The sequence below is a fragment of the Phalacrocorax aristotelis genome, chromosome 5, assembly GCF_949628215.1.
Source record: "Phalacrocorax aristotelis chromosome 5, bGulAri2.1, whole genome shotgun sequence".
Lineage (NCBI taxonomy): Eukaryota > Metazoa > Chordata > Aves > Suliformes > Phalacrocoracidae > Phalacrocorax > Phalacrocorax aristotelis.
Window position 1 is genome coordinate 23,180,929 of NC_134280.1, and position 27,927 is coordinate 23,208,855.

Genomic DNA, 27,927 nt, shown 5'->3' on the forward strand with positions numbered 1-27,927 from the left:
TGAGGATACATGCTACCTCACATGTGCATCATAACATTTTCTCATCACTGTCAAGACCTCAGTGTAGTATATTAGACACTGTACTTGAAGAAAATGAGCAAGTCCTTCAGCAACAAAAATGATTGCATATCTATAAATCTCTATAAGGGGAGATCTCTGAGGGAGATGGAAAACTAAGGGTACATGTGGTATAATTTCTCCAATCATGAAAGGCTGATGTCAAAAGGAAAGGAACACACTGTTCTCCATTGAGAATCAGGTGACAAATGATGGGCTTGCATTGTGGCATAGGAGAGTTAGATGAGACATCAAGAAAAGCTCACTGATGGTAAGCTGAGTTAAGCCCTGTGTAGGTTACCTTGGGAAGTTTTGACATCTCCGTCACTGTAGGTTTTAAAAATCAGCTTAGAGAAACTTATGACCAAAAAAAAAAAAAACCAAAAACAAAAGAATGGGTTTAGCTGATTTTTGTCTGAAAATGGGGGTGGCTTAGATGGTTTGCCAAAGTTCTTTTTTATAAATACAGAGTGACTTCTTGAAATGTAACATCCCTGTGCCAGTGGGTTTGGCATTGCAAGTTAGCCACTGTTATAGCATCTCAGTGCCAGCAGCCATTGCTGCATTAGTGTAGGAATTAAGGATAAAAATTGTTCCAGAGGAATTCTCCTTGGGTCAGCTTTACTTGCAACAGCATTGTTGCTGTGCCTGGAAAATGAACAATGTTCATTTCTGAATTTTCTGCAACAGCTGGAGGCCCACTGAAATAGCATTCAATGTGGCTTCACCTACATGGACATTGGTAGGTTAGCACATAAACATAATATCCCATGTAATATCACTGAGAGTAGAGAATAAACATTATTTCAGTCACATAAGCACACATCAGTTCAGAAACTGGCTTAATGTGAATTAAACTGTTCCATATAAAAAGTCTTCTGTCTTCTGCTATGACTTGATCTGCAGCTTGCCCCTCACTAATGTGAGATTCACTTAGTCAATAACAAAACCTTCCTTGAATTCTTTTGATTAGAAAAAAAAACCACTGTTAGTGTGCTTCTACTCTTCATGGATAGCTGCTTGAAAGGGTCACGTCTCCACATTTTAAACTTTTTTTTTTTCCCCCCAGAACCTTCACACGAATGCCATCAGGTCCTGGTGATGTACTGCTTACACCTTTCTCACGTTGCTCCATAATTTCCTCCTTGGATAATTTCAGTTTCTGTCAAGACCACACTGTGATTTCTTGTATAAGTCCTCTTTTTGATATGAGTTTTCATTTCTTTCCACAGTAAGAGCTGGTATAAGGACATTCTGCTTTCCTTTAATTCCTTCACTTTCTTATTTCTAAACATTGCAAACATTAAGGTTATAGATTATGATGGAAATAGGAGGTCTGCAGTTCCTGTGGCATGCAGTGGAACCCAATGGCCTTGATTCAGCTGTCATATAAGCTTCTAAGTAGTTTACAGTTCATAAGTTCAAATAGATACTAATGATTTATAAAGGTGTAAATGGAAATTTGGGCACAATTTTTCAGTGTCGTCTTTTTTTTCCCTCGTCGCCATCCCTCTGAAATTTTTCATCTACCCATGCTGGAAGGATTACATTTATTCTGTTCAGGAATATATTATTTCTGGAAAATGAGCTGTATTCTTTCTAGTGGAATATCTAGGAGTGTTTCTAACATTTTCAAAAGCATTTAAATGATAAAAGTCCAAATCCCATGACTTACACTCATAATGGGCAGAATAACTCTGAAACTAGGTATTTTTCTCCAGCATAAATTAATCTGCGCTACTAGTTTTATGCTGCTATGGTTTGACTGCTTTCAATACTAAGGACAGTGTGGCTTTACACTATACAGATGTGTAGACAGACCCTAAGAATCAATGTTTCTCTTTTTGTCAATGTTTCTTGCCAATTGAGTGATTTACAGACAGTCCATATGTGAAGGCTGAGCCATATTATAGCTCAGTAGCTGAACATTCAGCAGCAAATTGTATTGCCTGACTGAAACCAGGCACATGAACCTGGATCTCTTGCATCCTTCCCAGGTGAGTGTGCTGACTGGATCTCGTCTCTCTGACCCAAACACTGCTTTCCTGCAAATGTGGAAAATAAAGAATTTTTGGAAAGCATAGGACAAGCAGTTTCTTCAAAGATACCTGAAGATACCCAGCACCTCAAAATCAGCCTCAAATGCCAGATTTGAAAATGTTAGCTATTATCACTGATTGGCTCATATGAATTCACTACTGCTGAGCTGCCCTCCTATTGCGATTGCATTTTTCATATTGCATATTAGCCAAATTTTCAGAATACCTCACAGAGTGGTTTCAAGGTGCTCAACATCTACAGCTGGTGCCATGTTTTCAGAAGTGTTCCCTGCAAGTTTGACGTTGTGTTGGTTGACCTTGGCTGGCTGCCAGGTGCCCGCCAAGCTGCTCTGTCACTCCGCCGTCTCAGCAGGACAGGGGGAGAAAAATAAAACAAAAAGTTCATGAGTAAAAGCTAGTAATCATGAAGTACATACTTATATCAGCAACAGTACATTCTGTGGAAAGATGGGGTATCTTGCACCAAATACAATCCAACTTCGGAATGTTCTTATCAGAAACACGGCATCGCTGGGATCCTGACAAGAGTTGAGGTCTAAGGGCTTCAGAATTCCAGAGGCTGATTTTTGCTAGCTTAAGCTGTAGAGAAGGCAAGTTGCTGAATTTTACCTTCATGCTTTAAACATTTAGACAATGTTCTAGCCCTGGCAATGTTAAAGTGCTGGCAAACCCATACTAAATTATAGATTTTTTTATGTATATAGCAGGTAGAGATTAATTCAAGCTGCAGATTTAGGTCCAGATCCAAACCACCCCAAAATCTGAATATTTACATTTAAATGATGATTCAGTCTGTTTTGGCATTGTAGGCCATTTGCAACGTACTGATCCAGCAGCAGATTTTGATTTTTACATCCACCACAGTGATATTTGAGGATTATTCATGATTTTTAGCTCAGATTGGGTTTATTTTCTGCAGTATTGGGGGTGGAGGAATTAATCATCTCAACAAATGCTTGAGTAATTTTGGGGGAAAGTGGCAAGCTGTCTACCTAATCCCATTAAATAAATTGCTGTCTAAATAATATATATACAAGATAAATAGTAATATTAAAGAACTTTACCTATAATATGGTACATGCACAAATGCAATGTCAAATACAGTCCTAGACATATTTTCTACTTCCCTGTACAAGAAGCATGCCAGTACAAAATGAGAATGCATTTTTAAAATGGATCCCTCCATTTCCTCCAAGGAAAACACCAGTTTAAATTCAAATTGCAGTTTAGGCAGAATGTTTTCCTTCTCTTCCTTGGTGTCAAAGAGTATAGGGGAATTTAGATTCAGAAAACCTGACAAGCAAATCCAAACTTCATTCACGAAATTGCAACATTACAGAAAAGTTGAATGTTTACCATGTTCATGAATACTTCATTTTGTTCCCACACCCTGAGGTAGCTTATTGACAACTGTGATGCCATCATTGTTGTGATTAGTTTGCAACAACTCAAGTCAATGCTCTTGAGCTGGGGTAACACATTCAGACAAACTTAATTAACCTAAGAGTCTAAACCATATTGCAAATAAGGCTTGAAATACTTCAGTAGCCTCTGTGGATGTCACAGAATAAATGTATTACCTAATACATATGCATGGTGATATAGAGCTATAAAATTCAATACATAATAGTCTAAAATGTTTCAGGTCCTTCCGTAGTGTTATTTTAATCTGAAGTATTTTTAAAGGGTACATTTTAAAGGTGCATTTTGAAAGGTAAAATGCATGTATGCCAGACATACTTTCTCCAACATGTTCTGTTGTTACATGAGTAAATTATATTGTACCCGACTGAAACATTAAGTATTGACAAAAAAATGAAATTTGACATAACATACATTGTATTTTTTAATCAGTAAAGCCATTTTTGTTCTTTTTATTCCCCCCTCCCACAGTGACTGAAAGGGCTGAAATGTAGTCAGTTGTAGTAACTGAATGAGCTACTTAGTATCTTGTAAAGCTTTTCCCCATCTATGAAAAAAGCTATGATATATATGTCTAAACCAAAATCTGTGACTGAAACTTAGATTTCAGATCTTTTAATCTACAAGTAGAAATAAAACTGCCCTTAATTTTATTTTCAGAAAGGTTGTGCAGGGGTTGGCAAGTAATGATGCAGTGTCTGGAGTGTGTTTTGACAATCAGAAAATCTTGCTTTTAATACCAGTTTTAGGACCATGAGCATTTCAAATAATAGCTATGAACCTCAGATTTTTATCCATCAAATGATTTTGGTAGCATCTTTTTCTGGTTTTTTTTTTTTGCATAGCTAAAGATTCTGGAGCAAGTTCTGTCTGGGTGGACTTTACTGTTGAAGAGATCCATTGACTTCAAAGGCCTGCCAACAAGGATCAGGGCCTGCAGAAGGTTTTTATGATAGTTTAATTAGCATTAATGAGAGCAGGGGTTGGCCTTTAATATTTTTATGGTGACATAATGTGATGGTAAAATGCTAACAGATATAGACAAAGAGTCTAAGAACTCTTACTCCTTGCTCTGTGCTTAACCCAAATGGCTTTAGGAGAACACAAAGCCATGTGTTTCACTTCTCGTCTGTCAAATATTGAGTGTCTAAGTTTGAATTATGTGAAAACAGCTTTTCACAGCCTTGGAAAAAGAAGTTTCATGTAAAATTTTGTCAAATTCATTTTAATGCATTGCTTCAATTTCATAGAACTCTCATAAACTCATTTTACTCAAATGCACATATCCACAAATTTTTAATGACAAATTCATTGCTCATAGTCTGTTACTGTGTTTAATAACATGCACTTCCTTATAAGAGGAAATGGGTCTGGTCTGTGTTTTCTCTGAATTGGTTGTATGTACGTATTTAGAAATTGGGGGAGGGGGAAGAGGGAAAATCAACAGAAAAATGTGTATGCCAGTAAACCTTTTATAAGAATGAAGGAATTACAATATTTAAACTACATATTTTATTTTTCTTTGCTTTTAGGCAGCAAACCAGTAACCACTCTTCTCCTGTGGTGCCTGATTTTCTTGACAAACAAACAAAAAAGGTACTACTAAGTTTATATTCTAAAATAACATCACATTATAACTTCAAATTCCTGAGTCCACAGTTCTGCAATGTGTTCATGGCTGCTTGGCGTAGCCATCTGAACATGAAACCGTTAGTGATGTTTTGAAGTCTTTGAGACAAAAGCCTGCTTGCTAAGAACTTTAGTTCTGTAGAAAGACAGGGAGGTACAGTGAATAAGAGAATCAAAAGGCTGGAAATTTGCTGCTGAGAATAAATGCAAGCTGCTCCCTGAGGTGATTTGTCTGTGCACTTCACTTTCTACAGATGTTAGAGACTCTTTTTTAGTAAGGACCTGAGGTTCTTTGGTAGCACTTTGATATCCTGCTCGAATTCAATATGTGAAATGGAGGAGTCGCTCTGTGACTTGGAGCACAGCATAGTCTTTGAAGTCTGATCCAATTTTTGCTGCTTACCATTTGATGTTGAAAGGATGAAATGGAGAAAATGTACAGTTTTTGCCAGTAACTCTGCTGAGCATATGTAAGATTAAAAAAACAAAATCCCTTGGATGATGTACTTAGAAATGTTAAGCAGATTAATACCTTCCTATAGCTTTTTTCTAAAGATACAAATTAACTATGAGAGGAAATCAGCATACAGTGCATGCTATGATTTAACTGCATGAGGAAAGGGGATAAATAAGTTAAATGGAAAAAGTAAACAAATGTTTGTGACATGGGTGCTAAGTCAGTGTTGCTGAAAGCCATAAGAATCTTGTGTAACAAATCTAGCATTAGACATTTCACAGAGTTGTAGAAAATAAGAAGTTGCTCTGTGTGAGATCACAACTATAAGTTATCATGGCAGAGTGAAATCAATACATTTCTGATGTGCCTAAACCAGCATTCTTTATTCCAGAAGGATTTGGATGAGATTTTTGCTTCTCCATTTATTCAAAAACATTCATTCGAAATGAATGATTCACAATCAATTAGCCAATCCCAGTCAGTTGCAGACCATCAATTGTCAAGTCCCTCGAGATCCCATAAAAAAGGAGGTAAGAAATGTAGTAAAATAACAGAGATCTTTAATTTACTGTTTATAAGCTACATGTTGTCAGCATGTAACTTGCTTTATATATTGATGAGGTCTTTTAACAATCCCTTAGAAGTCAGGAAACATAAAGGAACTAACTTTCTTTTACATATTTTCAACCTGGAAATATACAAAAGCCCTTAAGTGCCTGAATTACAGAGGCAGAAGTATAAAGATTTTTAAAATACAATTTCTGCTAAAAATGTGATTAATAATCTTGAAATACCCTGTAATGAAATCAAATCGACTTTCAAGAGCTTCAGCTTTCCATTGCGTTCCAGCCTCAAAAGTGGGAGACGATAATGAAATCTCTCATGTTTGGGAGAATGAAAGACAACTTGTTTGTTCACACGCACAAAGATTCAGTCAGCAACACAGGAAAGTCTGCAAAGTCTATGCAGTGTGTTTTTTTATTTTATTTGCTGATATGTTATTTTTGCCATGGTCAGTAACAGTTGAAAAATTTGAAGTAAAACATTGACATTTGTTGAGTTTTAACTGGCTTATCTTTGAATATTCCAGAAAATCATTACCTATCAGAATACTTTTCTCTGTATTGTAGTTATTGTGTCTTTGCAAATCTGTGAATACTGAATCATAGAATACCTTCCACAGTTTAAGATTAAGTAGGTTGGTAATGTGATATCTGTAACTAGAGCCAAAATATGAATGATAATATATTGATTTCCAGGTTATTACTGAAAAATAGTTGTTTATAATTTTGTGCTGTGCATTAACATTTCTGTTTATATATTTAATGGGACACATTTCATCTTGTAAGTCTACAAATGTTTATCTGAATATTTGAGCCCTAATCCTGCAATTTATGTGTTTAAACTTTACAGAGTTCAGATAAACAATTTACAATGTTAAGATAAGAAGATAGGTATTTATAGGGAGAGCCTTCTGTTACAAGAAATAATGCAAATTCAATGTTTTTAGTCTTCTGCACAAGCATAGTGTGCTTTCCATGCTAAAAACAGAATAATATGTAAACACAGCAGGTTGAGAAATCCATTATTCTCTCTTCATGTATTTCTGTCCATATGGGTTTTGAATCCATAGTGTGGGACTGCAGGGGATGTGTGCATTACTATCTTAAATTATTACATGTTAAACAATAAACCTGTCAAATAGAAATATCTTCATTGCAGCAAATCCTCTAGAGGAAAGCAGTCAGGGCCTGAATCTGTCATCGTTACTCTCACTGGATATTGTATGTTACCCTGCAACTAGTCTCCTTGAAATCTCGGACATTGTGTCTGAGGTAAAACAATTAGAGAGAGTAAAACTGGCAGAATTACACCCTTAGCAAGCATGTGATTCAGAGCCATTATCCAGTAATTTAGAGAGACTTCAAAAAAGTGGTAGAAGGATAAAATTTGAAGAAGAAATAAATATAACAGTGATCTGAACTATTTAAGAAACATGTATGTGTAAATGCAAATACAGAGAAGTAAGGAATTTCCTCGTTAAGCATGAAGATATTCAGATAGATGATCATATAAATCACACTTCAGTGAGTAACTATTAAAGAAATAAACCTGCTGAAGAATAATAACTTCCCTGGGTGCTTTTAAAAGCACGACTTGCATTCAGAAATTCAGATTCTTTCACATGCTGCTCAATCTGTATTCAGTCTTATTGTGTGAAGTATACTTTTAAGAAGAGAGTATTGTTAGACCTATTGTGAAAACCAAGTGAAATAGCCAATATCTTTTTGGAATAAGAACACATGTATAAAACGCATTTGTTTTATAATGTAGGGCTATACTACAATAAGCAGTTATTCACACAAAAAAAAGCTGTCCACTAGGTGGTCCAAACAATGCAAAGACTGTTATTTTTCATAGTGAAACATTATCTCCTTGAGGTCCCTTCCAACCTGGTATTCTATGATTCTACAATTATTCTGCAATGTTATAGATTAATTTTGAATTCTCTTTAAGTTACATTACAGGCAGAACTAGTCTGTCAGCCTGGTGGTAGGGCTGTGGACCTGGAACACAGAGGCCAATGTGCAAGGGAATGTGACAGGCTTCTGCACTGGTTATGAAGCAGTGTTGATGTTTGCTGAAGGAGGGAGTCTGTATCCAGGCTTAAGCACAAAGGGAAGGACAGGCTGCTTATTCGCCTTGAGGCCTCAGTAGGTGAAGCTCTAGTGCGGTCAAGGGGGGACAGAACACAAAGGGGGAAAAATGGTTGGTATGAGTTTACATATGTTTGTATTAATCAAGCAGACTGTTCACTCACATCTTGTTATCCAGCTGTCTAATAGCACAGGCTGCCCATTCTCAGTAGTAGATTGGCAAAGGAAAAGTAGACCAGGAACAAAGATCCTGTGAAGATTGTACTCTGTAATTAATGCAGAAACAAAAGCTTCTTTTTCACTTAAAAAGCCTTTACACTGGGTCATAGAAAGATTGAGCACTATGGCCAAGCTGCATGCAGTGCAAGTTAAGTGCATGCATGTGCTGTGGTTGCATAGAGTCACAGGTGCTGGCTCTACATTGCCCAGGCATTCCCCTGGTCTCCACCAGAGTGGTGGGGCAGGACTAGTAGCAAAGCCAAGGATTCCCTCCAGCATCTCTGCTGTACACACTGCCTGGGCAGAGCGCAGAGTCTAGTCAATAGTAACAGTTAAGCCAGAAGTTAATTATTGTAGTCACAGTAAAGTAGTACTGAAAGAATCAAAACAATATAAATATATCTCCAGAGACCAAGTAGTGGTATTACCTTAGATGAGATAGATAGTGAGAATATTTGAAATTATTAATGAGAAGTGAGTGCTTCATAGGGAACTGACCAATGTAACTTTGCCTCAGAAGTAAATATGACAGATTTTCTGAGATGCAAAGGAAATATGTTTGTAAAAGGAAAGTGAATAGTATCTCTGCATTGACAAGATGACATAATTCTCAATGCTAACACAGACATTTTGAATAAGTAAGAAAATATGCAAAGAGTCTCTGGCCATGGACATTCTCTTCTCGGAGAACAGTATATGTTTTCTGGTGATATTCAATTTATGCCTTGCACCTCACACTATTGCCTGCAATGCTGAAACTTTGTGAGAGGTAGAGAAATTTGCCAGGGTTCTGAGATCTGGAATTATGCAATCTGAAATGTCTGTAGCTACAATCTGAGGCTGGGGTAGTGAAACTTGTACTATAGTTGTAAAAGTCAATAGGCCATTTCCAATATAGCCTTTGATTTTAGATGCTTTAATCTTTTATATTCGCAAAACTAGTGGAAATTAGGGCCTGGCGTGTTTCAAGCTGGACTCTCGCTAGTCAGTGACCCATTTTTAATGTTTTCCTTGCAATATGTATTTTTATTTTGATGTTGCTGATTTTTCTCTTCCTTCCTGCTAAACCAATCATAAAAATGTGATTTGGTGAATGTAGCCTTGTTGCTGGGTTTGGAGAAACATGCAAAAGTATTCACTGGTTTTCACACTGATGGAGGGCAAGTAGATAATGCAATGTGTTAAGTTATTGCTTGATGGGGAGGAAGGCTGCTGCCCACCTCAGATGGTACCGTGGGCAAGTATTAGTAAGGGGCATTGTGGGCATGGGGGGCACTATTCCCAAAAAGTTACTCTGTGGTTGTCATCACACAGATGATATTTACAGGTTCATTACCCTAAACAGGAAATTTAAAATAATGATGACTCCATTAATTGCTAGGGCTTAAGTCCATGTGGTGGGTTGACCTTGGCTGGACACCAGGTGTCCACCAAGCCACTCTATCACTCCCCTCCTCAGGAGGACAGGGAGGGGAGAAACTAAGATGGAAAAAAAGCCTCATGGGTCAAGATAAAGGCAGTTTAATAAAGCAAAAGCAAAGGCTGCATATGGAAGCAAAGGAAAACAAAAGATTTATTCTCTTTTTCCCAACAGCAGGTAATGTGCAGCCACTTCCCAGGAAGTAGGGCTTCAGTACGTGTAACGGTTACTCTGGAAGACAAATGTCATAATAAGGAATGCGCGTGCACGCACACACACCCCCACCCCATCTCCTTTCCTCCTGGTATATGACTCTGGTCAGTTTGTCAGCTGTCCTGGCTATGTCCCCTCCCAAGATCTTGCCCGCCCCCAGCCTATCGTTGAGAGGGGAATATTGGAGAGGCAGCCTTGATGGTGTGCAAGAACTGCTCAGCAGTTGCCAAAACACTGGTGTGTTATCAACACCTTTCTAGCTACCAATAAAAAGCACAGCACTATGAGGGCTACTCTGTGGAAAATTAACTCCATCTTAGCCAGACCGAATACACTCCAGTTTTAAAGAATGATCAAACTTTAATTCTATCAGGACCATAACTGTGTTAAAACACACAAGCGACAGAAATATACTTAGGTGTTTGGTCTTTGCTTCAGAGTAGAGGTTTTTTTGAATCAGACTTTGTTATTGAAAATACTTGAAACTGCCGCAATCTCAGCCCGTGAGTTGAGTCCTGCATTTGCAAGTGAAAGGTGCTTAAATGTAGGGAACCATCTTACTCTACACAGTAGTTCAACATCGTAGCATAATTTTTACTCTGACTTCATTTAATTCCTATTTGTACATTGTTTTAAAAAAGATAACAGCTATGGCAAAGCAATAATCATTAGTAATTTGGAAATGGGGACACTTTTTATCCTTTGATTCACAGAAAGTCAATATCCCAGTATGACTGTAATAGGTATTATGGTAAAGAACAGGCAGTGTCTCACACAAGATGTGGTATCAAGATCTGGATGCCTTGTAACCAAAGATGCCACTTCACTTTCTGCAAGAGAGAGATCAATTCAAGGCATTCAGCTGTTTCTCTCTGTGTAACTCAGCTTTCAGTTTGATTCCATTATAGCAAACCTTCCTTTCTAAATGAAAAACAAAACCACTGCTACATAATTTAGTGTGAAATGCTGCATGGACTTTCAACTAGTTGTCACTGGCAGCTGCGATGATTCTGACACATGGATGCCATTAATTTCAGAATCCTGTCATTCAGGATTTTAAGTCAAAGAATTTGTAATCTATTTAGAATTATTTTTGGTTGTTTAATCAGGAGTTTCATTTCATCCTTTTTAAGCCCCCCCACTGTGGCTAATTTTACATTGAAGGAATGTAAATCATGAAAAACTTGACTGTAGTCAGTAGAATTGTAACAGAGAACAGAATTGGATCTCCTGGTTATAAAAAATTGACATGAAAAATCCCCTACATATCTAGGGTTTAGGGTTTTTTGGGGCAAAGGATTTGGGGTTTTGTTGAGGTTTATTTTTTTGAGTGGGTCAGGTTTGAGTTGGTCATTCTTTTGCAGATAAAATGCAAATGAAATAGTATGATCATGGAACAGTCTGAATGTTACAGGAAACACTGAAAAGGCCATGGTAGTGTTACAAAGTATGATCTGATCATACTGGGCATTCTGTAGCTATGTGTGAGGCCTGTGGGATCTCCACAGTATTCTCCTACCACATACCACACTATAGTGGAGGAATTAGAGTTGTGTTGCAGTTGAAGCTGTGGGTAGAGGAGTTGCTGATGGGGTATGTTGTATAATGAACTTCCACTGAAAGTATCCTGCTGCAGTAGTGTTCTGTGGATTTTGAGCCAAAACCTGACTGGGAATGAGTAGGAGAAAAATTAGCTGCTTTTTGTTTTTTCCTTAAAAGAGTATCACCAGATTACTGACCTCTTCACACCTGGAATAAATGCTGGGCTTTGGGCTTAGTAAACAGAAATAATGTTTCCAAATCATTCATTTTACCTTATAAATCTATAAGTAGAAATCATAGGAAGGAGAAGATTATTTTTTAGGATATCTCTTGAGAAAATAAGCAGACAGTAAAGCTAAGCCTCAAAGCAATCATTATTGTTTCTATCACTATAAGAAAGGATAATCACCTTTCCAGGTTTCTGAGGCTGTACATTTATGCAGATGGATTTTGTTGGTGCAAGCAAGCCTATTATTGTGCATTGCACTGCACGTGGTGGGACCCTGCAGGAGGCCCCAGAAGGGAGCATCACCTCATATCCTGTGGAGAGCCTGAGTTCCCGCTTTCTGGATTTGTGCTGGGGGGGAGCCTGTTAGCTTCACTAGCTATTAGGGAGAGAAACACAGTACCGCAGTTTCAGTATTTCAGTTCTTCGCCATAGTTGCAGCGTGGATTCAGAAAATCTGACTGCAAGCATAAGTGAAGTCAGTTGAACTTCTCTCAGCCTTATGTAAAGTTTTCAGCTGAGGCTTGTACTGACAATGTTTGTTCTGAACTGGTTCACCCATAGATGCTTTCTGTTAAACCTTTTGCTACTTGGTGATGGCATGATTTGCAGACTGCATTTTGCCAAAGTAACAGACCAACAAATCTGAAAAGAAATTGGGCTGTTCTTAAGTTTTTCTTTACTGTTCAGCTTCTTAATTGTGTTTCCCACTTCAACAGACAAAGACACAAACAGTGACAAGTGATAAATACAAGCTTTGATTTGTTAAACACGTTAAGTCTATGTTTAGCCCTAGGCAGTGAACTTGATTATAGGCTGGTTTACTTCTAGATTGGTTATTGTGATTGTTTCCAATGCAAAAAGATTTGACCCGCAGCCATGACTGATTTGTATCAAAGGTGAGAGATAAAATAAGGTGCAAGTAAACTGCACAGATAAACTGCAATAACGTTCTCCAGAGACAGCTCAATACTTGTTCTATATAAAACAAGTTGACATTCAACTCGTAATGGCTGCATTGCAGTAAAAAGAGACTGCAGATCTCTCTCATTGCAATATTGAAAAGTACTAGTAAGAAATATGAGAAATTTAATAAAGTTGAATAATATATACATAATAATGCTGTGCCAACCCCCCAAAATTTTAATAAGTGTTCCATTTCTCCTTAAGAGGAGACACATAATATCTATCACTGTCTCTCTGATCCAAGCTGCAGTTCACCTGCTCTTTCTGTCTTCTTTTTCTATCCATGGCATAGGGGTTTGTCTGAGCACTTCTTTTTGCCATTTTTTTGTTGGTAGTTAAGCTTTTTATCATGCAGTACTTCACCACTCTGTTGTTGCTTGAAATTTCTCCAAATATTCTCTAGCAGCCTTATTTTTATTATTTCGCCACAGTTACTAGTGCTCTGAACCAGCAGCATATCTCAGATGACTGATCTACTCAGGCACATAGTTGTTCCCAATTCATTTCTCCTCTGTTTCTAAAAAAAAGCACTATTTCATCCAAGTAGGCTGTTTTAGAGTAAGTACAGTAGTGTCCTGGTTTCAGCTGGGGTAGAGTTAAATTTCTTCGTAGTAGCTAGTATGGGACTATGTTTTGGATTTTTGCTGACAACAGTGGTGATAACATGGAGATGTTTTGGCTGTTGCTAAGCCACGCTTACACTGGTCAAGGACTTTTTCAGCTCCCCGTGCTCTGCCGGGTGCACGAGAAGCTGGGAGGGGACACAGCTGGGACAGCTGACCCAAACTGACCAATGGGATATTCCATACCATATGGCGTCATGCTCAGTATATAAGCTGGAGAAGAAGAAGGAAGGGGGGACATTTGGAGCGATGGCGTTTGTCTTCCCAAGTAACCGTTACACGTGACGGAGCCCTGCTTTCCTGGAGGTGGCTGAACACCTGCCTGCCCATGGGAAGTAGTGAATGAATTCCTTGTTTTGCTTTGCTTCTGTGCGCAGCTTTTGCTTTACCTATTAAACTGTCTTTATCTCAAACCATGAGTCACCTCCCTTTTACTCTTCTGATTCTCTCCCCTGTCCCACGAGGGGGGAGTGAGCGAGCAGCTGCGTGGTGCTTGGTTGCTGACTGGGGCTAAACCACGACAAGTAGGTACAGAGCTTTGAGGATGCACACAAAGTTCTCTCCTAAGAGAATAACTATAATAATATTTTCACAAATTATATTATGTGTTTTGCAAAGAAAGAGACAATTCAGAATTTTTAAACTTTTCCCCACTATCAGAAAACTTTAGGTAGTGTCTTTTCCAGGTTATTTTGTAAGAAAAAGGCTAAGATAGTTAATCATTGGCTTTAATAGCTCTATGATTTTATCTGCTAGCTGTATGTTACCAAGTAATTTCTGGTTCTTTGCTGATACTTAAAAATGTGAATTCACTCTGCTGAATTCCCCACAACTAAGTAGTAATAGCTGGATTTCAGATCTTTCTTTCTGGAAGACACTGTATGTTTTCCTGACTTATTTATATTTTATAGTCCTTCACAGATACTATGAAGAGAAAACACAGTGGTAAAAGCAGTAACATAATTAATGTGATGGTGACAGAATGGTACATGAGGTATGGGATAGCTCAGAAAGTCCCATAAAAAATTCATTTCTGAAAAAATTTTAGGGTTCAGAATCTTATATACTTTGCATGTGTTCGGGTTTTTTTTCTGTATTCTAGTTTGGGTAATTATTCTAGTGGATTGTGATTAGCTGCCAAAAATCATACATAGCTTAACAGAAATCCAAACCATGGTATATAATATGCATGGTTGATCAATGTAAATGAAAAACAAAAAAGTCTCTGACCAGTAAAGGGTAGATACTCAGGACAAAATATTTGCAACCACATATGTGAAGATCTAGATACAAGTTACTCATAGATAGTTTGATAACTAGGTATTCCATTCAGTAAATAATGAATTGGCTGTGAAGTATTTGGGTGGAAAGAGATTACCTTATATGTTATTCACTGCCTCTGCTCATAATAATGATTGTATTCCTTGGCTCTCCAACATTACTTCTCTCTACTCACTAGAAGTATTTTGTATTTCAGTTCTCTCAGAGATAACTTCAGTTGATTCTAATGGTTAAGTTGAATACATCAATGGCAAATACTAGCTTGTAGCAGTAATTACTAGCTTGCCAAGATAATTTCTTTCCCCATGCAAGGATAATCTTTCCTGAGGATCTTCCTTGCATATGGAGAGAATTATTGGGAGCCAGTTGTGCTCATGCATTGCTGATGTTGGCAGTACACCAGAAAAATAATGCCACACTCCCACCTTCACTGCTTATAACACCTTTCCCCCAAGGGAAGATAAGAATACCAAAATCACAGGAAGTATTGTTATTGCTGCCAGTGGCAGAAAGAGAAGCTGCTTTCCTATGTGTGCTGAGGCAGGCAACAAGCATATCTTAACCATAACACAACATATATGAAAAAGCAGTTTTATGAATTCTAATATTTCTTTTCATAAAAATATGTTAGTACCTGTTCTTTGTCTTTAAGGATCATCCTGCCTTGTACAAATCAGTGTTTTATGTAGAAGCATAAGCAATGAACAGTGTGAGAAGGCAGGAAACACAACTATATAATTACTAAGTATCGCCTCTTGCTTGCCATGTTGGTCTGCCCTAGGATCCAGGCTAAGTCTAACAGGGAGAATGCAGAGATGGCTAACAAGATGAACAGCATCAAGAATACTCATGGAAGATTTGGTCATCTTTAACTTGTCCTTCCTTATCTGATTCTCTTACATTTTGTTAGGAATCAAATATAGAGGATATGTGGATTGCCTGGTATTTAGGTTGTAGAGCTATACCAGCTCTTTACCTTCAGCTGCAGCTAGTTTTCTCTGTAGGCTAGGAGGTATGTCTTTGGTTCTTTGTGGCTTTGTGAGTGTAGTGCTGTTCTTGGGACTTCCTCTTATCAGTGTGCTTAGGTTTGCCTCATGCAGACACACACAAGCCACATCCAGAATAAGGAAAAAAATACTACATTGTTCCAGTCCCTTTTTGTAGTACTGGGATTTGGAACACCAAAAATGCCCTCCAGCAAAGTGGTGCAATTTTTTTTTCTACATTCTTTTAACACTGTTCTTTACTGCATATTCTTAGTTACGATAAAAAGCATGACTATCAAATGAATAACAGTAAGCTTGTGTATTTTAGAAGACTTATTTGCAAAAAAAAAAAGTTTGTTGCAGCTCTGCAAAGAAACTGAGCTAATTTGAGTAGCAGCATATGAGTGTAGTTTTAAAAATTCAGAGCAACCAGCTGCTATAATTAAAAATCAGTAAAAGGGATATTTGTGTAACAAAAATCTTTAAGCAGTTGATTTGTTTTTAGAGACAGGTGAATATATATGAAGTTCAGATAGGCATCCTGTCTTCCCTAATGTCCCAAAGGGACACAGGTATAAGATTCCAGTTTGGGCTCATCCCTCTTATTTTGCTCCTCAGACTTAGAGATGAAGTGATAGTAATTTCTTTCATCTGTTGTTGTCCATGTGCTTCCAATTAATTTTTTACTCACAAGAAACTGATAAATTGGAAGTAGTACCGCTCTTAATCTCCTCATAAGGGTTTGCCCCTTGCAATGGTATTCAGAACAGCTGTTAGGTTGAGTCTATAGCATATACCCATGTTCTGTCTGCTGTATCAAGACTCATGCTTTGTGCCTTTTGATCATTGATTTAGGGCACAAGAAGGGTGAATTCCTCAGCTTCGTATCCAAAGAAGCTTAACTGCTTTAGAAAAATGAAATTTTACATGAGTTATTTTTCTTTGCAAACTGTAGTCTATTTTAAAACATTTCCTGGGAAGAACATAGTCATCACAGAGGGCCACAGGCAGAGACGTCTCAGGGCATTGCAAATGAAGCAGGATTTTCACGTTTCATTATCATAAGCAACTTGCAGCCTTAAACTTTTTAATTCAAAGATTGCCTACGTGGTAGTACCACACAGCACAAGCTAATCATTGACACATAGTAAAGAAAATCACTGTTAATTCACAAAACTCCTTCTCTTCCCACCCACAAAATAAACATGCACAGTCAGAAAAGCAGTAACTGTCAGTCACTTTGCAGCTTAAATTCTGTAACTTGTTTGTAGAATTTTAGTGGTTTGTGGTGTGACTTGCAAGGGTGGGCAATTGATTTCTTTGGCTTATTTCTAACTGCTTGTTTGAAAAAAAGAAAAAAAACAGAAAAAAGAGGCAAGTAGGAAAAAAGGAAAAGAAGAACCAACCTACCCTTTTCTTGCAGGGGGAGTATATCAGCAGGGCAGAAGACACTGTCTATGACAGATAAAACCATGCAGAACTTCACATATAGGGAAAACAGTGAGAGACATGGACAGCCAAGACTGAGTAAAAAACAATCCAAAAGTGGAGTGGAGAAGGAATATACCCTCAAAGAAGAAAATCCATGCAGAGAAGCAGGATGGAGAAATGAGAAAGAAGAGGATGAGATGAAAAAGTGATGAAAAAAAATATAGTTTAGTTTAAGTAATGACAGAATGCTTAGTAGCCTTAGCAGTGATATGTGCTACTGCTTTCTGTAGCATTGTTTTTCTCATATCTAGGTGCTGATTTTTTTCATGGAAAAGTTGAATTCTAGCTTTAGAGCATTTGAAAGGAGTACATCACTTGATTGCTATAGGAGAGGTATGCTTCATGCTCTGTTTTGAAAGGCAAAATTATTTTGAAGAGTAAATAATACTTATGGAACTGTTTCCTTTGCAGTAGTGCCCATATAATGCATCATTAGTTTGCAACGTTTTACATCATTATTTCCAACATAGTTTTTCATTATGCTTAGGAAGTGTGGATCTCTGAAAGGGTGGAGCATTAATTGGTCCAAAATCCTTGAAGATAAAGAACAGACCAGATGAAATAAGGGAAATTTTCCCTGTGCAATACAACCTTTTCTTCAGTGACCCTTTTTTATTTCTTATTTATGAATTTTGGAGGCTATCCAAAACAAATGAAAAAAAAGAGAGCAAAGTGTGTCCATACATAATATCACATCAGGAGAAGAGGCAAGGAAAAACACAAGTCTCCAAATAGCACAGTCAGTTAAGCAATTCACTCAGCTTTAGAACAACATTCCAGAGGTTAACTGAGACAGGTGAAATTAGATTACTCCCACTGGACTTCGAGCACTTACAGTCTTACATTCTGTACTTCACTGTTCCTTCCAGTGCAGCCATACAGCTATCTTGCCTTCTACCTTCTGGAAGTTACATTTGTAAGAATGTTGATGATCTCAACAGGATATAAATAAATCACTCTTAAACTGCTAATGCACACTGGATTAAATTCTGCCATAACTTTCTTTGTGGATTATATGAGGGCCACTGAGAGCGTAAACAGTTTAGTTTTAAGTGAGTCAAGCTTAGCTTTCAGGCAGTTTTTGTCTTTGCAGAAAAGGATTGAAGAATTTTTCAGTTTTATTTCCTAACGTTAATTTTTATTCCCCTGTTTGCGTCCATCTCCTTATTCAATGTTGGACCTAAGCAAAAGCTTAACATTTTTTAATTTAGGGGTGTTTAGAGTCAGGCCTGAATTCACTGACCTCTGACTTTCTGCATCTTATCTACCTTTCCAAATGTACTGGAATTTTGGCAAGAGTTCTAAGTCAAGTTCACACTCCTGTAGCTGCTTCTGGTGGCTAGTTATCTCTTCCTGAAGTCCTATGACTATGCATGGTCATCTGAAGCAGAACAAGATGTGTCTTGCTTTCTGGGCATGATTCTTTAAAACGAACAGCTTTCAGCTGAATTGATAACTGCTTCTGAGAACGAGGGCCAGATTTATTCTTTAAGTTGGCAGACAATTTAAGATCAATGTTTAAGGTCAGCCTTTATCAGTGGGCTATCAAGAACTTTTATCCCTTATTGCTGAAAGGGGAAGTGTTTCCCAGCCTGGTCTCTGGTTAGAGCCTGTAACTAAAGAGGAAATAACACAAGAAGACTTCAGAAGAAACCATGTTTTGTGTTCTTTCTTATGCTATTTAAAAAGTAAAACAAAATAAGTCGCAGATGACATGCATATTCCCTCAATATTGTCAAGGAAATTCTCCACATAAGAATTCTCAGCAATAAGAACATCATTGGCTGCCTTTGGATTTTCAGTTCCATTTGCTGCAGTCAGAAGAAGCCAAATTCAGAACAGCAAACATGCTTAAAGCAGTGATGAGAAGGATAAAACTGAGCCAAAGAAAGTTTGGAGTGGTTCTCTAACATGGAAATACTGAATTTTTACTGAAAGGTAAAGACATGCAAACTTGGGTTGACTGAGGAACATTATTACCAGCAAAGTCATAAGCAAACATTACATGATGCATTTTCAGTAGAACTTTGGGTCAGCTTGTTCAGAGTTTCCAAAAGTATTTTTTTGGGTAGAAAAATAGAACTACAATTTCCAAAGCATTCAGTAACTCCGTAAATGGCCATCATTTCCTGGTATGTATCAAATTTTGCCTTGGAAACCTGGCTACTAAGTCTGATGCTTGAGAGGTAGCTGCGTTCTTCTGAAAATTGTCACTGGTACATATGATCTGTAGGAGAGCTGAGTCTAACTGTGAAAGAGGTTGTGTCCACCATTTCCTTTGCAAGCTAATGGGAAGCTTGCGAGCGCTGGGTTGGTGCAGGGAAAAGGCCTCTCGTAACCTCTGAAAAGGTGTAGCAGGGGAAGATGTCCCCGTAGCTGCAGAGTTTTCTCCAGGTCAACATCAGTAACTGAAGCTGGGAGAAAGGAGAGGGTATGGGAGAAAAGAGAGGTTTTTTTCTCGAGGACTGCAGCCTTTTATCCTAGTGGCTTTTGTTCTAAGGCAGGGTTTGTGTTGCCCTGCCTCGGAGTGATTCCTATCCTGAGACAAGCAGGAGCAAAGACACAGAGCTAGTTCTGCATGCAGCAAACAGGCCTTCTGTGCTAGGGGTGTTCTCTGAAGAGGCCTCAGGGCAACTGTAAATTGGGCCTATTATGCTCAGCTTCCTCATGCATCCTCATGCTACACCATGAATAAGTGTGGTTGGTCTGTAAATCTAGTCCATTGTATCTGAGTTACATTTGTTAAACTAATGCCTGAGGTTTTGTCTGGCTTTATTCATACCAACATCAGAACATTGAGAAAGAACAACAAATCAGAAACAAAAAACACAAACATTTAAAAATATTGCTCCCACAGATTGGAGCCCCAAGTGTGTTTTATATAAACAATTTGAATTGTGGCTGGATTTTTGACCAGATTCTTTCCCCTGAAGGACCTTTGAAACAAAAACAAACTGAGCAAAACAAGTTTTGGTGGGATGGGCCTATGCCTGTTTTCGTGTAAGCTGATGACAAAGCTCAGAGCAGGAAGGCAGCAGTGTGCTGGAATCTGGTGTACATTGTGTTCTGCATGTTCCCAGCTGACTTGCCAGGACTGATCTAGAACTGAAACGAGGCCCCCTTTTTACTAGGGCACAGGAAAAGAAGTCATCACTAATCTAAAACAGTTCAGCTGTTTGAAAACAATAGACTTGGTTAATATAATATCCTGATTGTGCCTTATTCGCATGCTAATGTGTGGCCTGTGTCACTGGGTCAGGAGAGTGAGAGCTTTTGGGAACTATCCTTTCTCTTGTACGGCCCATGAAAGTAGTCTATATGCTATCACTATACCCTCTATTTGCTTCAGTGTGGGTGTATAACATCACGGAGACTATGAGGAAGCGGTTGGCTTCAGCATTTGTGTATCAGGAAGAGTGACCAGCCACCAGACACAGGAGTCTGGAATAAGTTATAGCCCACCCAGCTATTCAGCGTGACTCCACCATCACGGGAAGCCTACAAAGTTCAGCTGGCACTTGCAAAGGTGCTTACAAAGCTGTTTCCAGTGGGATAGTCCGAGATTATTTTCATGTGAATGTGCCATGTGTCATGGGATTGCAGGGAAGGAGGCAGGAGGTTTCCACATCCTAGTGGTGAAAAAAATGAAAGGTGAGGCAAAGTTTTGCTTGTAATAAATAGCTGCTTGAATTTATTTTAAAGGGGTCACTTTCATTAAATACTCTGATGCAGTTTCTGTAGGTGCTATATCATTGAACAAATTAAGCCTCCTACCTGAAGCAGAGGTGAAAGTGAAGTTGAGTCGCATTGTGTAGTATTGTGCTTAAGTTTCTGGAAGGGAGACTGGGTAAAAGTGATACAGATTATTAATGGTATTGCTTGTCAGGCTTTTTATTTAGCTTCAAATTCGAAAGCTACTCCTTTATTTCTAAACCTTCACATTTGCATCCCTTTGATATGAAATACTTGTGAACTAACTAGAGAACAGAGCTGTGAGTTCAGTAGCCAAGAGATGCTTGATTTATTAACATAGAGTTTCACAGGCTTGTATATAACATCTCCTTCTGCATATAACAAATGTAGCAGGCAGAGGCAGAGGTTGATGACAAAGGGTCCCAATACTTCAGGGTGTAGCAGTGGTTATCCACACATCTTGTTTAAAGTCCATAACAGTCATTGCCTAAATAAGACCATTCAATATGAAAAAGATGGAAATGTGGATTCGAAGTGACTGCTTAGAATTAGAAGTTTATAGTACGACTTGAAAAGTAAATTGGGTTGAACAATACAGGCGACTTGCATGGCTATGAACAGACTTTCCTATTTGACACGTTTCATGTTTAAGACAAAGCTAATATATATTATCTGTGTTGTGAAACAGTAATGAGCAATAGTTGTGATGTAAGTACATAAAGCATTTAAGTGGCAATAACTAAGTGCTACATTGTCCCCTATGGTGTTATTAAGACACTTAAAGGAGAAATTTAAATTATTTCTAAGACATTCTGTCACCTAGTTATTCTAAACACAATTGTGGATATACAATTGCTGTTTAGATAATTAATACCCTACTAATTATGCCTTTGCAAATAACTATGAGAAAACATCTTAACTTAGTTGCATAGGAATTTCAGAATAACATTTGTGGTGCTTATCAGATTCCTGGAAATTTTGGGACACTGATGTGCCTTCTTTTTGGTGTATGTGTATGACTACAGCCTGCAGATTTCTCTGAAACAAATGCTATATTTTAATGTAGACTTATGCAGGTGGGCATCTGAAAAAAAGGCCTGCTTTAATTCAGCAGAGTTAGCAGTCTCCTCACCGGAGAAACTACCGTGCACAGAACTGGCCAGTTAGGCTCTACCTGCAGCTAGAAGACTTAAAATCATAGAATCACAGAATGGTAGGGGTTGGAAGGGACCTCTGGAGATCATCTTGTCCAACCCCCCTGCTTGAGCAGGCACACCTAGAGCACGAGGCACAGGAACGCATCCAGGCGGGTTCTGAATGTCTCCAGGGAAGGAGACTCCACAGCCTCCCTGGGCAGCCTGTTCCACTGCTCTGGCACCCTCACAGGAAAGAAGTTTTTCCTCATATTGAGGTGGAACTTCCTGTGTTCCAACTTGTGCCCATTGCCCCTTGTCCTGTCATTGGGCACTACTGAAAACAGCCTAGTCCCAATGTCCTGACACCCACCCTTTAGACATTTATAGGTATTGATGAAATCCCCCCTCAGTTTTCTCTTCTCCAGGCTAAAAAACCCAAGACTCTCAGCCCTTCCTCATAAGGGAGATGCTCCAGTCCCCTGATCATCTTGGTAGCTCTCCACTGGACTTGCTCAAGCAGTTCCACATCCTTCTTAAACTGGGGGTCCCAAAACTGGACACAGTACTCCAAATGTGGTCTCACCAGGGCAGAGTAGAGGGGGAGGATAACCTCCCTTGATCTGCTGGCCACACTCCTTTTAATGCATCCCAGGATACCATTGGCCTTCTTGGCCACAAGGGCACAGTGCTGGCTCATGGTCAGCTGCTTGTCCACCAGCACTCCAATGTCCTCAACAGAGCTGCTTTCCAGCAGATCAGCCCCCAGCCTGTACTGGTGCATGGGGTTGTTCCTCCCCAGGTGCAGGACCTTGCACTTGCTCTTGCTGAATTTCATCAGGTTTCCCTTGGCCCAGCTCTCCAGCCTGTCCAGGTCTCACTGGATGGCAGCACAGCCTTCTGGTGTGTCAGCCACTCTTCCCAGCTTGGTATCATCAGCAAACTTGCTGAGGGTACACTCTGTCCCTTTGTCCAGGTCATTGATGAATATGTTGAACAGGACTGGACCCAGCACAGGCCCCTGGGGAACATCACTAGTGACAGGCCTCCATCCAGACTGCTCCATTGATCACGACCCTCTCAGTTCTGTTTTTGAGCCAGTTCTCAATCCACCTCACTGTCCACTCATCCAGCCCACACTTCCTTAGCATGCCTATGAGGATGTTATGGGAGACAGTGTTGAATGCCTTGCTGAAGTCAAGATAGACAACATCCACTGCTCTTCCTTCATCAACCCAGCCAATCATGCCATCACAGAAGGCTATCAGGTTGGTCAAGCACGATCTTCCTTGGTGAATCCATGTTGAGACTGTTTCTGATAACCTTCTTGTCCTCTATATGCCTGGTGACGACCTCCAGGATGAACTGCTCCATCACCTTTCCGGGGATAGAGGTGAGGCTGGCTGGCCTATAGTACCCCAGGTCTTCCTTCTTGCCCTTTTTGATGATTGGAGTGGCATTTGCTTTCCTCCAGTCCTTGGGCACCTCTCCTGTCCTCCACGACCTTTCAAAGACGATGGAGAGTGGCACAGCAAGAATATCCGGCAGCTCCCTCAGCACTCGTGGGTGCTTCTCATCAGGGCCCATGGATTTGTGAGGATCCAGTTTGCATAGGTGATCTCTGACCCAATCCTTCTCAACCGATGGTAAGTCTTCCTTTCTCCAGATTTGCCCTCTCTTCTCTGGGGGCTGAGATGCCTGAGGGCCAGCCTTAGCAGTAAAGACAAGGCAAAGAAGGCATTCAGTAACAAATGTGACCATATTACAGACGTATGCTGGCAAACCTCCTTGCTGGAAAGGCATCTCATCACAGCAAAGCAGTTCTTAAAGCAGTTTGCCAGATGGAATGAATTGTTCTGGTCAAAAAAATAGCAATATTTCTAGAAAAGGACTTTTGTCAGCCCAGATGATGGTAAGAAATAAACGCATTTATAGTATTTGTTGGTGCAGACTAGGCCTTAAACTAAACTGATATTCAGAGTAAGGGCCAAATTTCTGTTTCTTATACTTATGAAACTTTTGTTGCTTTCTCAGGAAGCAAGCTGTAGACCTTCTGCTTGGTGTGCACTTAGGGAAGTCATGGTCTATACATGACCATTGTACCTTAGGGTTAAAGAGCTCAGGCTCAGGTTTTCATTTGGTATGAACCCTGCCAAATGTGGCCTCATGTGATTAACTTTAAGGAGGAGTGCTCTCTTCTCTTAGATGATAATTGAATGAATAAACATGAGTATTTAGTCCTGTAGGTTCCTAAGATAACCAAAATAAAAGCAAAGTGCTAGAAATCCATCAGGCTGTCAGGCTGCTGGCTTATACTCCGAGCTTAGTCAAGACAGTGGAGAAGGTCTGATGGACTCAGTGGATTTTAGATAAGAACAGAAAAAATAAGAGGTACTAAATGGACCCAGCAGTGCCCAATTTCCCTGAAAATGCATTTTCTGATACTGAAGAGTAATTTTTTTTTTAACCAGAACATTAGTTTTCATGTGTTATTTCTCAACAGATATAGATTTTTCCAGGGCTGAAAAGTAGGGAATGGATACCCCATGCAGGCACCACACGCATGCTGTGGGGCATGCAGTGTGGTTGCAGCTGCACAGTGTCCTCCCTCCACCTCACAGTCAGAGCATGGCAGGAGTCAGCCCTGTTTTTCACAGATATATTTTCTTAAGTTCTTCTGAAAACTCTCAGGCATACACTGCAACTGTATAATGTAGGCAGAGAGAGATTTAACAGGCCTAACTACAAATGTTATTATAGATTGTAGGAAGATCAAATGTGAAATGATTGGATAGGCTTTTGTTTCCAGACTAACACATACATGAACCGTGTTCATTCAACACTAAATCCAAATGCTTCCCATGTCATCGGAGATGACTTACAGTGTGAACAGAGAGGTCAGACCCATGTATCCTCCTTGCCTGTTGTTTGTATTCATGAGTCACATAGGTTTCTCCTCTCTGCTTAACTAGTATTCAGATAAATTGAAACACATGCCCATGAAAACCTATTTGAGAGCAGTGTGGTATAATGTTGGAAAAGTAAGAGATTAATTAAGATAACAGTATCTATCTTCTGTAAACTTGAAAACAAATAATTATATTTTTAATGTCTGAGATTAAAGGTAAGTTTTTCAAAAAAGTATACTGGTCTTCTAAGGCATTGCATCTGGAATTACCTCAACCTGTGAAAACATTCTTCTCCCAGAAACTAACTTAGTTGATCCCTTTTAAGTACATGTTCTGTAATAGTCTTTGGCCACTTTTAAGGTAATTTTTAGGTACAGCTGAATCTGAAGAACTGCAGTTTACTTGGTCATTATATAATTCATCTAGATTGATCAGTCTAATATCTGATTTTTCAATATTTCCTCACAATTCTGGAAGTTTAGCAATGCAGATATTTTCCTATTGCCCAAGGCAATAATAGATGTGGTGTGCAAACACTGCTTTAAAGAGGGTGTCTGTCTGCTGATTTACATATTTTAAAAGTATTAAGATCAAAAGTAATGAGAATTTAATCCATATGGCATGTAGAAGATAAATAGGAATATTAATACTGTATCAAATACTAATTAAAGGAAACACCAGTCCTATTTTTAAAATCTTGCATGCAGATGAAAAATAAGTCATTGCAAAGTTAAGATCTGATTCATAAAAAAATCAAGAATTAACAGTTTTCAACCACAGATTCTGACTGTGAGACTGAGTTCAAATGCCAGGCCAAATTCTGGTTTTGTAGTACTTTGCAGTATCACTGCAAATTCCCTTTTATTATCCAAGAAGTTGAAATACAGATGGTTTCCAACTTGCTTAAGCATACGTGCCTGTTACAGTGCTAGGCCCTAAAATAGGTCGATTCATGGGAACCCTGTTGGATTTTGATCAACTCTCATACGCAGCTTACAACAGTGGGTGAAGAAAATGTTGTCATTTGCTTCATAGAAAACTTCAGACCAGAGCGGTCAAGATGAGTCCTAAGTTCATCATGTCTTCGGGCTATACTAGATTTCTATGTTTCACTATTACGGAATTTATAGGGGAAAGTACCTTGGGATGTGTGCTCTCAGCAGGGTAGCAAGTACTCAAAAAACTGGCTCTGGATGCAGTGGAACTAGAAGCTTTAGTGCAGTGTCAACCTAACACTCCATGCAGACAAATTACTCCTAGCAAGACATATGAGATACATTTAGTGCATCATCATCTCTGAGACTGTAGACCTTTGGTTCTCTGTTAAGTCTTTATTATAAATATTAAAAGGTAGGGGATTTTAGCAGAGGTGCAGTGAGCTTGCAGTGAAGAGTTACCTTTGAAATGTGAGAAAAATAAACAGGGAGAGCTTAAAATAAGTTTTACTAGTACTGTGGAGTCCGGTAAGTGAGAGAATAAACTGCATCATTTGCTGCAGCAGGCTGAAAAAGACAGAAAGAATGATTTTACTTCGTTTGTACCTTGAAGGGTATGTATACACCAAAGCTGTCTGAGACACAGCTGAGCCTGCCAGAATGGAGAGGAAGGTCTAAAATGTTGTGTCTTGCTCAGTCTTGTGCACTATGCAAACTCTAATTCTTTCCTGTAGGTCTATGGTTCCCGTGTGTTTCTATAGTAACTACAGCAAGTAGTCATCACTATAGAGCAAATTTTGCCCTCCGCAGGTTGAGAAAACAGGCTCTGACCGGTGGACCATCTTCCAGCTTAAGTTGGTAGTGGTTCTACTGTAGAAGGCAATAAAACACTCTGAAGATTGAATAAACCTCCACTGTTGCTGCTGTGTTTCCTTCTGCCAGATCAGAGTGGTCAGGACCTAGTTGTTTTGTCAGTGGATCAACAAATTGCAATTCTTCTGCAACCTTCCATCCACTTTTAAAGTGCTACTCCATTCTAGACCAAATGGTGCAGCAACACATCACACAGATCCTAGTTGTTCCACACATACATGGAGCAAAATTATCCAGGAGCTGCCCTCTCAGTACAAGAGGAAATGTAATGTATGAGGAAAAATGCAGTCCCTAGAGAAAGAATGTGAAGGAGAGTGCTATTAAACATTCCCAGCTGCATGTATGTAAAGCCAATATAGCCAATCAGCCTGATGATGAGTAGGGACCCATCTGCTTCTTGTCCTCTTCCAGGAAATATTAGGTAGATGCAATAATTGCACACTGTGCCCTTTTTTTACAGTCAGTCTAAGGATTATTTCATACAAGGACCAGCCCCAGTCCATCTAGAAGAAGCTGAGCTTTGTCCTGGGTGAGCTCATGCTTTTTTTTGCCCCCAGTCGTCATTTCAAATATCTGGCAAGAGCGTGCTGCCTCTGTGCTTTCTGTGGGAAAGGGCCTCCCTGGGAAGGAAGGATGTGTTTACACTCACCAAAGTTGTTTTGTGGACTGCTGAGTGGCTGCAGGGCCTTGTATTCCAGGCGTGTTTGTTTCTGTTCCCTTTCCTGCAGAATAGCCCAGGTAGTGGTTTTAATAGTTCTGTGTATTTTGTAAAAGACCTTTTAAATATTAAACAGAGTTTCATTTTCCAGCTGCAAAATTAAAACATAGAAGTAATTCATCAGATCCTTCATCCAGTCTTGAAGCAATTTTGAAATATTAACTGAAAAAATCTATCTGCCTTGGAGCATTTTTTACATCAAACGTTCCATGAAAATATTTTCCTCAAACTCTTTGAGTATTTCCAAATATTAAACGAGAAAAGAGACGACTTTTCCAAGTATTGGTGATGGTCTAATACAGCTAGTGTCAAGTTCACACATTTTTTTAAAACAAAAAAGTAGTGTAAACATTACAGAGGGGGGAGACTGGCAGGCATCACTCTTATCACCAGCACAGGCTGGCACACTGCTTATGC

General features: G+C 39.0%; 1 protein-coding gene across 1 annotated transcript in view; it reads left to right on the forward strand.

The window, feature by feature from the left end:
• MYO3B (myosin IIIB) overlaps nt 1–27,927 on the forward strand; it is a 227,026-nt gene that overhangs the window by 171,843 nt on the left and 27,256 nt on the right. The window contains exons 33-34 of the mRNA XM_075092498.1: nt 5,072–5,135; nt 6,017–6,155. Coding sequence (XP_074948599.1) covers nt 5,072–5,135; nt 6,017–6,155 — 203 coding nt within the window. The remainder of the gene's footprint in view (nt 1–5,071; nt 5,136–6,016; nt 6,156–27,927) is intronic.